The 13,205-nt window shown below is 32.6% G+C and overlaps 1 protein-coding gene across 1 annotated transcript in view; it reads right to left on the bottom strand.

Annotated features, from left to right (window-relative positions):
- Positions 1–13,205, bottom strand: part of ANTXR2 (ANTXR cell adhesion molecule 2) — a 157,064-nt gene that overhangs the window by 110,046 nt on the left and 33,813 nt on the right. Inside the window, exons 8-10 of the mRNA XM_008993102.5 lie at positions 10,140–10,200; positions 7,582–7,680; positions 5,740–5,809 (exon numbers count right to left, since the gene is read on the bottom strand). Of these exons, the coding sequence (XP_008991350.3) occupies positions 5,740–5,809; positions 7,582–7,680; positions 10,140–10,200 (230 nt within the window). The remainder of the gene's footprint in view (positions 1–5,739; positions 5,810–7,581; positions 7,681–10,139; positions 10,201–13,205) is intronic.

The following is a 13,205-nucleotide window of genomic DNA, read 5'->3' as shown; positions in this document are numbered from 1 at the left end:
ATCTGATGGTTTTAAAAGTAGCAATTTTTTCTGTGCTTGCACTTCTCTCTCCTGCCACCATCTGAAGAAGTTCCTTGCTTCTCCTTAGGCTTCTGTCATGACTATAAGTTTCCTGAGGCTTCCCCAGTCATATAAAACTGTGAGTCAATTATCCTTTATAAATTACCCAGTATCAGCAGTTCTTTATAGAAGTTTGAGAATGGACTAATACATTTAGTAATAATAAAAAGCTCTGATCATATAAAATTTAGAAGCAGATATATAAAAGAATTTAAGTATATATTTCAGGAATATCCTCTACATCATCATATAGGTGTCCATCTTTAAATACTTTCCATATATGCAATGCATTTTTGCATATGACAAAATATTCAAGTATCCAGAATAAACTTATGTGCCAAAATAGTGAGTAGAGTTTAAGTTTTATAACTTAAAACATTTTTTAAATTCCTCTTAACTTTTCCTTGAATGATCCTCTGCAACTGCAATTTAAAAAAAGGTGAACACTGGCTAAAGGCTTTAGTCAAGAAAAAAAGTCAATTCCTAGTTGACTCATTTTGGACTTAGAACCTCCAGAACTGTAAGACAATAAACTTGTATTGTTTTAAGCCAAAAAATAAATACTTTCCATATAGAAACTAAATAATTAATTTTAGAAAGTTCTTCCTTACATTGATCGGAAATATCCTTCCCCGTAACTCCCACCCTTTTTCTCCTTTATTTGTAGCAATAAAGAATAAGTCAAATCTGTCATGTGACAGACCTTCCAGTGTCTTGAGAGTTAATGCATCACATCTGAAAAGTATCTTTTTCTAGTATTTAAAATTGTATCCATTTAACATTTCCGTACTTGGTGACATCTTATTAGCCACCCCTCCATGCGTTCATATATTAAAAGACATTGCCAGAACTGTATATAATACTTAGGATGAAGCGGCAATGCAGATCAGCGAACTTATCACATTGATAGATATAATCTGAAAACAGTGCACTAGATGAAGGAAAAAAGAAATGTTCCACCAAGGAAGTGTGAGGAAGAGAAATAAAGAGACAGAGAGAGTCCTTAGCTTTAGTCCATCTCATCATGGGTTATATTGTTTATATTCAAAATAAACACATACTGTTTACATTCAAAATAAAGACATAACTAATGTCTTGATATCCACGATTTAAAAAAAAAATGAAATCTCATTTCTCACAAGAAACAAAAGGAATAATGTGGTTGTGTTACCAGCTACTAACATAAAAGAATTAGGGATTGTATAGACATGAATACACATACAGATATAAGTACGTTTTTAGAAAGAACAGAAACTGCAGTAAAGGCAAAATTTACCTAACCAAGAAAGAGAAATAGAATTAATACCATTTTAATCTAGGCAAAATAGATTAGGCTTAATATTTTTTTAAATGTTGAAGAAAATAAAAAGATTCTATTATGAAGCCAGGCTCTAACCTCAACTCTGCCACACTGTTCATCTCAAAGATCCTTCAGTTTTCCTTGAAATTTTCCACATACAGTGATGTCCCACCACTTCTAACTCAAAACACTCTGTCAAGTGTCTTCCCACACTGCCTTTTAAAAGAACTAATACTATCAGTTTCATCTGATTTAGATATTTATTTCATATTTGCCAGAAGATTCTGGCCAATGTTTTTGAAAGCACATTTAACTATACCATATGCCTCCTTAAATCATCTCTATCAAACTGCAGGATAAGGCTCCGGTTCATTCTGTTGTGTTTTTCTTTCTTCACAATGTGTTTATGTATATTTACCCAATTTGTTCTGGTCTTCTTGCCAAATTACAGGTTTGAGATCTCAACTATTGCAGAACAGCTGTGCTATTGTTGATGTCTCACAAAACAAGGGTCAGAGAATAAGCCCATCTTGCAAATACTTGTAATACTTGCACATTAAACTGTGAAACTAGTGCCCTGGATTAGGGAACATTCAAGGAATGTCAGACAATTCATCCTATTCAAACTTAAGACAAATTGGCACAAAGGAACTACTTTTAGAAATAAATTCCTAAATAATCTTCAGATTTTTCTTGATAAAACAGTTTGTTTAATCATATACCATTTTAAAAGTAAACTGTATTCAACAAAAGAAATAGAAAACAACAACCTCACTGCTATGACCATTCTCTCTGTTTAAATACTAAGAGTTTGTTCATCTTAGCTGAAATATCTATATCAAATAAAGAAACTTAATAAATATAGATCTCTGTATTTATCAAACAGATATACCAAAAAAAGTTATTCAAAGACCCATCTGAACAATGGTATACCTGGATAGGATTTGCTCAGATAACTTTAACTTTTGTTACTCCATAACATCAAGTTCCAAATGATTAACTATGTCCTAGCTACTAGGCTACATTCTTAGTCCCCCATCTCCCACATGTTCTTTTAAACCAAAATCCACAAGCCCTAAGCTTTTAAAAGAATAATCCTCAAACAAAGTGCAATTCATGAAATAACATAAAGATAAGAAAAGAACTGATAGAGCAGGCTAATGAGATGAGGCACATGCCCATGGATCCAGCTCTGAGACTGTGCATCTGGCTTTGAGGCTGTCTGTCTAGGGTTACTCCACCAGCATCTTGTTAATTATTTAAGTGAGAGAACAGGGGGAACTATCACCACATCTGTCACCCTCACACAGGAAAAAACCTTCATTCATTGTTGGGCCAGATGTGTTTATTTGAAACATAGACTAACTAGCTACTTAATGGGTTTGAATCCTTAGCCAAAAGCTAATTAGGCAAACATATTAAGCATCAGTCACCTTACAAGGCTAAACTGTTTCAATTGTGTTGATTTCAATTCAGTCTCATAAAAGAGCTCATCACCTACAGAAGTATCTGAAGAAAATTCAAGGCAAAGGAAAGGTCCAAATTACTTGCAACATACTAAGTAAAATAAATAATGATGTCCCCAAATACTCAGTACATTAACAAATAAAATCTAAAGCTTTGCTTCAATAGTATCACATACTTGATCTAGGAAAGGAAGGCCAAAGTAATTCTTTTAGACAGATCTCTGTCCCAAAACATTCTCAGTTTGCTTGTAGGTGAAATATTAATGTCAAAATCTAAATGAATGATGATTTCTCATGTCTGATATTTATTATGCTATGTGTGATTTAAAGATGTATCTCCTGGGTATTTAACCTATCTACAAGTAATTAAAGTATATCACTAGCCTCGATGGTATTCTCTTCAAAAGAAGACTGTGCCCAAAGGCAAATTCTACAGAAAACAAAATCAGTGCCTGGGATAAAACAGGCATAATGCATTTTACAACTACTTCAGAGAAGAAAGTAAGTTACCTTCCTTAACTAGTCTATATTATTAAAAAGCCAGTATTTTTCTTTGCTACTTTAGTATGGCCCCACAAAATAAAATTCTGACCATTTTCTTCCATCCTGGTACAGGTACCTGATCTCAGCAATCAAATTACCTCTTTCAGATCCTTATGTTAACTGGTAAACAAAAATATTTGAGAAAAATTCATTCATCCTTTTATCCACCAAATATTTAGTAAATCTACTATGAGTCAGACCTTGTGTTAAGTGCTAGTAATACAATGAAAAACAAGACAAAACTTATCCTAGCAGGAAATAGAAATGCAATAACAGACAAACAATTGGCTCTGGAGTAAAAATAAAACGTGAAAAAGGTATAGAGGTCATAGACCCAAAGGAGGAAGGAAGACTGCATGATTAAATAGGGTGATCAAAAAAGGGTTTACTGAGAAGGTGACATTTGAACTAGACTTAAAGAAAGAGTTTGAGTGCTCCGTTGACATACAGGGTTGGTAAATCATAAGTTAGGATTTTTTTTTTTTTACTTAAACTAAGTTCACATACAGTTCTAGACCAGGAAAAGAGCAACCCAAACAGAGGCAACCAGAAGTATAAAAGGACAGGAGCAGGAGTGCGCAGGTGTGGTGAAGAACAGCAAAGAGACCAGTGTGACCATAACTGAGTAGAAAGAGCAAACAAGATGAAGTCTGAGAAGAAGTGAGAGGCCAGACCCTATAGAACCTGGTATAGTATTACACTGATTAGACTTTCACTCGGAGTGGAGCAAAGACCTCATCATGGAGAATCTTAAGTGAAGAGATGAATAAACTGATTGATTTTCACACGATCACTCTTGTGAAGAATGGAAACTGAAAGACAAGTTGAGAGATTAATAATCCAAGCAAGAGATGACAGTAGCATGGTCTAGAATGGTAGCAGTAGAGACAGAAAGCAGAAATTGGATTTGGAATAAATTTTGAAATTGGAGCTGAGAAGATTTGTTGATAGACTAGGTCTAAGAGACAGAAATAAATCAATAATGACTCAAAATTTTTTAACCTGAACAACAAAAACTATGGAGCTGCCAGTGACTAAAATGGTAAATACAGTTTGGGAGGCAGATTGGGGAAATAATCAGGAGGAGCAACCTGAAATTACAGATTCAACCAAACAAAACTAAACTTCAAGTCAATAGAAATATCATGGCTAATTCAGACATGATTACTCAAAAAGCCATTGAGTCCTATGGTGTGCTTGGGGTTAAGATGGCTCCACAAGAAACTGACTTGCCTCAAATTCCAATGCCAATTTAATTTATCCATAGGCGTGTTGTCAATAACATAGATTATTACATAATACAGAAAATGAAAGAAACTTAGTTTTGCAAGCTATCTTGTACAGCATCTTTCAATCTATTTAAAATAGAAAAGCTGATACTTTACTTGCATGACCAAAAGTGATGTGCAATAGATATTTTGAATACTTAAATATCCACAAAAGATGAATGTTCAAGTCAGCTTAAAAATGCTAGAATGATTTTCTTAGTTTCCATAGAAGAAAATATAATCTTTAGTCTCTAACTACTAATCCAGATTTTGGATTGTGGCCTTGTATATGTAATTTTTTCCTGCTTTCATTATAAGATCTATATAAAGAGAGCCTAGAAAACTGTATCCCATTAACTGTCTTAAACATGCTCTGCTGTTGGGCTAGAGAATATCTGAACTATTTGTAATCATTTGCTTCAACATAGAACTGAAAAAAATCACAAATGGGAAGGAATACTAAATTACCAGTAGAATTATTTTTATATAAACAATTCAAATAAGACTCCTTCAGCCACACTAAATATATTTTTCTTTTTAACAGCTATTGTGATTTTTTTGCCACATGAAAGGAGATAAGAATATAGAACAGAAATGGGACACAAATTAAAGCACAAGTTAATACAAATGTACAAGTATTTCCTAGTCTAAGGTGTGCCTTTTTTAAGCCATATCCTTATGCTCTTTATTGTAATATTTATTAAATACTATAGTAATTATTGAAAATCTCACTTTTGAACTGTGTGTGTGCACATGCATGTTTGTGTGTGCATGTGTGTGTGTTTAAAATAATGTTTATGGTTCTGATTATTTACAGATTCTAATAATAGTTCTCAAACCCATCCAGAGAAATATTTATAGAGCCTTTTAATCAGTATTTAAGAAACTAGATAAAACACGTTTTAGCATTTTCAACCTACTAATAGTATAGCTGAAGTACTAACTTGCTTGCCTAATACTAAGTGGCTTGCCCAGGGCTTACTGTTTAATGCTCACACTGTATCTGAAAAAAAATAGAATAAAACTACCAATGTATTTGTCACCATTTTCTAATAATTATTCACTAAAAATGTTATAAAATTGTTTTAAATTAAATACTTACTCTCCAGCTTTATTCAGGATAGGTGCAGGACAAAGCATAGAATTAAGCTGTACACTTACTGGTTTTACACCTAGAAAATAAAATGCCACTGAATTAATAAAGGGTTTTATGCATCTCATACAGTTTCATTAATAATATGAACAGCATGCTTCAATCGGAGTTGAAATGTGAAATACTTGGTATATTGACATAAAAAAAACTAAAGAAAGAGAAGAAAAAGGGAATGAAAACTGGAAAGAGATTATATGCTCTATTGATATATAGTGTTGGTAAATCATAAGTTAGGATTATTTTGATGTAGACTAATTTCATATACCATATGAACTAGAGTCTATAAAATATATTTTTCTCTTAAATGTTTTAAATATCTCAGATTTTTATAAATAAATGCTCTACATTCTTTAAAAAGCACACTTTAGAAAAGATAAAGGAAGATGAAAGATGTCCAAAGGAAAATGAACTTAATTCACTAGTTTAATAAAACATTTGTGTTTACAGTAAATAAATGCATTTTATGAAGCTGCATACTTAAATTGCCCTTGCAACTTTAATAATGTATAAGAAAAATAATTTAGACTAGAAATATTCAGAAAAGTTACTTAGTCAAATTGATCATTCTAGAATGTAAAAGAGAAAAATACCAATTTCATTTATTTTGAGAGTTTAATAAACTTAATCTTATGAAGCTAAACATGAAATACATTTATTTTATAATGAACTCAAATATGTAATCAGAAAAAGCTAGACAAAGCTAATGCTTAGATACAAACGACTACTGAATAAAAATAAAATTATCCCATTCTACTCAATTGTGGAACCTACTATAAAGAGATTTTGTAAATTTTTGCCTTACTAAAACTGTGATCTTAATAGAAAAGAGAGGAATGAATTATGACATTTACCAGGCTGAGATCCCCACCACTTTAATCCAGTTAACACATATTGAATAGTTACTTTGTATATGGCCAAAACTGTGCTAATTGGAGTGTTTACACTCAGATAAACAGCAAAATAGCAGATGAATCTAAAAAAATAACTGTACCAGAGTTTACAAAGTTATAGAGTCTTTCTTACTATATAAAATTTGAAGGGCAATATAATCATCAATAAAGAAAAACGTTTATCTAGATACTCAAGATGCTCAGAAAACTAAGATCTATTTAAGAAGGAGGTTTTTCAGAATGAAAACAAAAACGTACTCTGGTTTTTGAGAAGTCAAGCATAGGGAAAATTAAAACTCAATTCCATAAATATGAAAATTATCAACCAACACTATGCTGGGTGAGAATTTGAGATGAAATAATCTATAAGGCAATAAAAGACAAATACTATCTTCAATAAACTAATAAATTATTGGGAAATTAGATAAAGAAAACAAGTGACAAAAAGTAAAGCAATAAGTAGGAGAAAAGCTGGAGATGATTAGATTTTAAGGCAAGTGTGACAAGAAATAAGCCTAGGGAAAGAAGCAATTACATTATGTGGTTGGTGCAGTAGGTACAGCGTACAGTCAGGAAAAGTGGGTTCAAATATCAGTTCTGTCCCTTATTAGTTGTGTCAACATACGCAAGTAATTTTATTCTTTCAGCCACAAACCAAGAACTGCTCAAGGAGGGTAGTTAGGACAGGGTCCCGCATTTGTTAAGTTCTAAACAAATATTGCTATTATTAAATAACTACTGAATAATTATCACTACTATTTGTATTATTCAGACTTCATTTCTTTCTTCTTTGATTAAAAAGTATGTCACAGTTGGTTATCATTGGAGAAAACAAAGAAAACACTTGTCGATGATATGCTGTGCAGAGATTAAGGCAACACGGAGATTACTGGGGACCTACTCTTTGTATATGTTTCATTTACAGTGTAGGTGCAGAGGACACTGCCATTCCGACTCCCCAACATGAATCCTCTTCCACTTAAGACAATCTGAAATTCTTCTAGAAGTAAAAGAAAAAATAAACATTTTAATCACTGCTTTGCCAAAAACAAGACAAGCTGAAATGAAAGTATTAAGGTACATAGAATAACTCTTCATACTATTCAGTTAACTAATAGCAATGAAGACATAGCTCTATATTTCCAACTGTGCTGGCTTTCTTAGACCCTCTAGGTAAATGAGTGAAGGTACCATTCACTGCCACATGGGGATGCATTATTTTATTTTCTAAACAAAGTGTTTCTCAATAGTGACCAAGGTATTAGAAATGAAGCATTAACAGTCATTCCCAGACAGATACTACACAAGCCTCCTCAATTTCTATCCTTAGGAAAATATCAGAAAAAAAAAACTTTGTTTTTCCCTACTCTCAGGTATTAAGGTTTGGGAATGTAAATAAAACTAATTAATTATGTATCTTCTTTAGTTTTTAGAAAAGTCGTATGTAGTACTTTCTTTAATCTATGCCTGTCCCATACAGAATTCTTCTTTAACTACTTCAGTTTACTAATCCTGATTCATTTTCTATTTCAAACCTATAAATAATTAAAAGATCATGTATTCTGGATTACTAATAATTGAAGGCCAGTCACAAAAGTTGATTTAACTTACTGTGCCATTACTTATAGTAGAAGCAAGCACTAAAAAACCTTAGACGGTGAGACAATAGGCTGGAAGGAAAGTTAACTGATCAAATATCTTGACAGACAATGAATGTTTACTGCTAACCTGCAAGATAGTATATTAACTATTTTAATAGTGATTTACTCTTGTTTAAAAGGTCAATTGAAGCACAAGTAAAATTTTAAATAGATTATTTGAGCAGATGATTCTTGAACTAGACAGATCAAATTACAATTGGTTTGGTAGCTTTACCAAGAGAATGCAAGGGGGAGGCTTTTACAGTACCAACACGGAAGTAAAGCAAAGAAAATACTTGACAGGTTACAGTCACACAGTTGCCTTATTTGGTCTATCCCAGTAGAAAGTCCCTGGTTATATGTTTGTTGGTTGTTTTTGACTGGTTGCATTTAAATTCTATTTTTCTTAATATAAGCATTTATAAGAAATAGTTCAAATTAAGTTTCCATTATATTTGCAAATCAGGTAAGGTTAAGGTTTCTTAGGAGGCCAAAGTGTTTTTGCCTGCTTGGGACTTCTTCAGGCCTGTTCTCCATTTTAATGTAACATTACTAATCCTCCAAAATTTCTCATTATCTAACATAATACAATAAGTATAATATATTTATTAACTACTTAGTATATATTATATAATATACTTATTAACTACTTTGTATATATTATATAATATACTTAGAAACTACTGCCAACCCACTTTTCATTTGGTGTGTTATGAAAGGAATTTTACTTGCAAATTAAAATAAAGTGCAGGTAAAACTTAAAATGTGATTCAGTAAGAGTATGGGCATTAAAGTCAGATAAACAAGGCTCAAACAAGATAATTACTAGTAGCAAGTACTAAACGTGTGTCTGCCTCAGCTTCCCCATCTGTAAATCAGGGATGTATAAAACTTTCAAATAGTGTTATTATAAGGATTAGGTAAAATTATAAATGCAAAGAACCCAGTATATACTCAGCACAAAATAGGAGTTTAATAAATAATAGGTACTATTTTAATATTATTTTTCCATTGATTTTTCTTTGTTATCTCTAGAAATGTATTAACCTCTGCTTTTAGGAAAGATAATACTACCCTGGGATGGTCAGATGCACTGCTTCCTTTAAACATCTCCATATTCATTCTTTAGGGAATCTAGAAGATGCGGAGTGTGCGACCATACACAACAGGCTGGGAGACTCTGTGGTAAATTACACAACATACTTTCTCCCCCACCAGACCCAATGTTTTTCCTTTTTAAAGTAAAGTCAGGTTAAAATGAACTGTAGGTCAGACTTGAAAAAGAAATAAAATGGGCCAGAGAGAATCACACTCTGTCTGGGCAAGGATGGCTGGGAGGTGTGAAAACCTGAGTATGTGCTTAGCACCAGCTGATGAAGCCACCTGCTTCCTTCCTGCCATCCGTCCATAAGTCACTTCCTTATGTGCCCTGAGCTGAGAGATTCTGTACTTTGGTCAGGTCATCAAAGCATGGAGCTCAAAGTCTACATATATCTGATGGTTTGCATAATCAGACAAAAGAAACAATTTTATATTTTATTTTATTTGCCATAGAAAAGGTCTCAAACGTGAACTAAATATACAGAAGATTCTAAAAGCCTGTCACACAATATGCTCATTATTTAAAATAACATTCCAATCTTAAAAATTTGAATTTAAAATAGAAATATTTCAAGGAATTATTTAAAAATTCTTACACAAAAAGATGCCAAAAAAGTTAATTTTGCTATTCTTTTTCCAACATGAGTTTCATATCATATATTTTAGCTAGAAAAAAATACAATTTCTTATATGGTATTTTAAAATTCTAAACACTTACCCCCCACACAGACACTTGAGGGCCACAATTCTAGAATTTCAGTACATGACTGAGCTAGTATCTAAAAAGAAAAGGAACAAAAAAGATTATCAAGCTATAGATCTAAATTATAATGTGAAGTAAATTATAAGATTACTAATAACCTTGAGATTTTCTCCATACTTCAATAGATGGCAGAGAAAATCTATTAACTCTAGCATGTACAGCTACCAAGTTCTTAGGAAACTTCTGCACTGTATTTTAGGGTATACTTTTAGATTATGTACCGTAGGACCCTAATTTGATTAAAGTAAATTCAGAGAAGCATAGGAAAAGTGAGTGTTGTCTCAAAGTCTGGTAGCCTTGGGTATGAACAGATAACTAAAATTTCCTGCTGCCATAAAATCCATGTTGACCTTCCCAATCAAGTGAAAACAAGATAACAAATCAGACCTACTGTTTAGTACTGCTGTTATGTTTTCTATTAACAAGTTCAATATAATATCAATAAGAAAGCACTTCTGACTGGGCGTGGTGGCTCAATATAATAGCAATAAAAAAGCACTTTTGACTGTTGTGTATGGACGCAGTGGCTCATGCCTATAATCTCAGCACTCTGGGAAGCTGAGGCAGGGGGATCACTTGCAGTCAGGAGTTTGAGATCAGCCTGGTCAACATGGTGAAACCCATCTCTACTAAAAATACAAATAATGAGCCAGGCATGGTGGCTCACACCTGTAATCCCAGCTACTCATTAGGGGGTGAGGTAGGAGAATCGCTTGAATCCAGGAAGCAGAAGGTTGCAGTGAGCTGAGATTGCACCACTTCACTCCAGCCTGGGCGACACAGCAAGCTTCCATCTCAAAAATAAATAAATAAATAAATAAAAATAAAATCTCAAAAGCACTTCTCTTTATTGGACAGTGGCATTTCTGTTCCAATTCTCAGGCTTAATTCCCTCTTATGCATAAAAAATTACAACTGCAGAACATAGGCTCCTTATATGAGCCAGTATTATTCTCAAAAACACAGACTCTACTCATGCATTCCCATTCAAGGCATAAGGCTACAACTGAAAAACAATGATGAAATAAGCTGCTCCTAATGGACAACAATTCTGTCTTTATTTTTAGAACTGCTCTGCACTATATTATCAAAGTCAGACAAATTCCAGATGATCTCTGGAATTCCTTTCTTGACATTCCTTTCTTGACGGAAGTTGAAGACAGATGCCGTACAGCAGTTTCTAGCATCTCCTGTTCATAACTAGAACAGTAAGTAAGGATTGTAGACACGCTCTTTGTGCTTTCTTTAATAACAACAAAAATATAAATTCTCAGCCCCTAAAATCAATTGTGTCAAATCATGGAACTTTGTTGCTGAATATACATCTCTGAAAAGAGGGAATCACTTGTATTTTTTAAGACAATTTTCTAAGAAACTCAACTTTTCACACAGTGATTGAGATTTTGTGATTAGAAAACAAATCTGGTAAAATTTTATATCTGAGAAACTACAAATGAGGTCTATTCAAATCCAGAAAGGACCAAAGAGATTCCATAGGCACTCAAAGACCTTTCTGTGCCCAAATACCTCCTCTTGGTCTGCTACTTTATCTACAATAACCAACATTCATTCCTATGGATTCAAGAATTAAGAACCCTTGTTAAAAGTTAATGTGTCCCCTTAGAAGGATAGTAACTCAAATCACTAACATCTTTAAAAATTTGGACATAATTCAGAGAACAAGACTCTGAAGGAAATATAATGGAAAATGTTTGCAAAGGAATATGGAGCTAAAAATGTTCCAACTAACAAAAATGGGCATTATAGTTGCATTCAGCTTTGGCCAATCTGAGATAACAGCAAAAACAGTGAACCATCATCAAAATGAAAGGTCAAAGGAAAACACAAAACTCCCAAATCTATTTTGTCTGCTATTAGTCCTGAAGGAATTTATCTTAAATCATATCTTATTAAGGAGACTAACTGCATCATTCAACTTATAATCTCTTTATTAGATATTTAGCCAAAGCTTTATCAGTATTACTGAAAAAATATTTTAAGTACTCAGGGAATTATGAGATATTTAAAGATTACTTCCACTGGCAATAGAAACCGTTATTCTACAATTCCTTAGAATAAAGTAAATCAAAAAATTACAAAAGGATTTTCTAAAGATCATGTTCAAAAAATATGCAACCAGAATGACCTCAGTGAATTGGTTACATTATATTTTTCTCTCTTCTACCAGTACTGACCATAACGCAATCAGATTTCACAATATTTAAGATAATTGTGCATATGTTGACTTGATCTTTTAATTTGATCCAATGCATCAAAACATTTCTAAATAAATGGGAGTTCCAATAGCAAGATCAAATGAGCAATTCTCCTAAGGAGATCTCCTTAAAGCTGAACAATAAACACCTTCAATGACTGTTGACAATCTACATCTTTGAAGCCAGGCCCTGTATATCCCCTACGAGGTATTTTAAAGAAGTGGTTCAGGGTGATTCAGCAATTTATGTTGTATTAAAGTCTGGTATCAATGAAATCAAGTTAAATTAAGGAGAGTTTAAGGATAGCTAATGTTGGATATATCCTGCAGTAAACAGTTTAACATGTATTTGTTAATAATATATTTATATTAGTTTAATATTCATAATTAATTATTTTAATAAAATAAGTTTTTCTAAAAATAATATAATTGAATGGAAAAATGACTCAGGTAACACATTCATTGAAAAGCATGCAGTCAGAGCACAAGTCATAATATTGGTATCACTATCTAACATCATCTAATTGAATTTCCATGGTACGTGCACCTCTCTAAAGTTTGTTTTAATTAAAAATAACTCTTGGGACATTATATTATTTGAGTGTATAACTCACCTCTTCTGCTAGAGAAAAATTATATTATTTGAGTGTATAACTCACCTCTTCTACTAGAAAAAAACTTTTTGAGGAAAGAAGTAAGATTGCATTATACTATACAGCACATTCAGGACTTCACACATTGTTCTGTGCCTGGAGTACAACCAATAAATGCTTAAAGAATAAATATTGAATGCATAAATTAATGAA

This window comes from Callithrix jacchus, chromosome 3, assembly GCF_049354715.1.
Source record: "Callithrix jacchus isolate 240 chromosome 3, calJac240_pri, whole genome shotgun sequence".
Taxonomy (NCBI): domain Eukaryota; kingdom Metazoa; phylum Chordata; class Mammalia; order Primates; family Cebidae; genus Callithrix; species Callithrix jacchus.
This window is presented reverse-complemented; position numbering and strand designations above follow the sequence as displayed.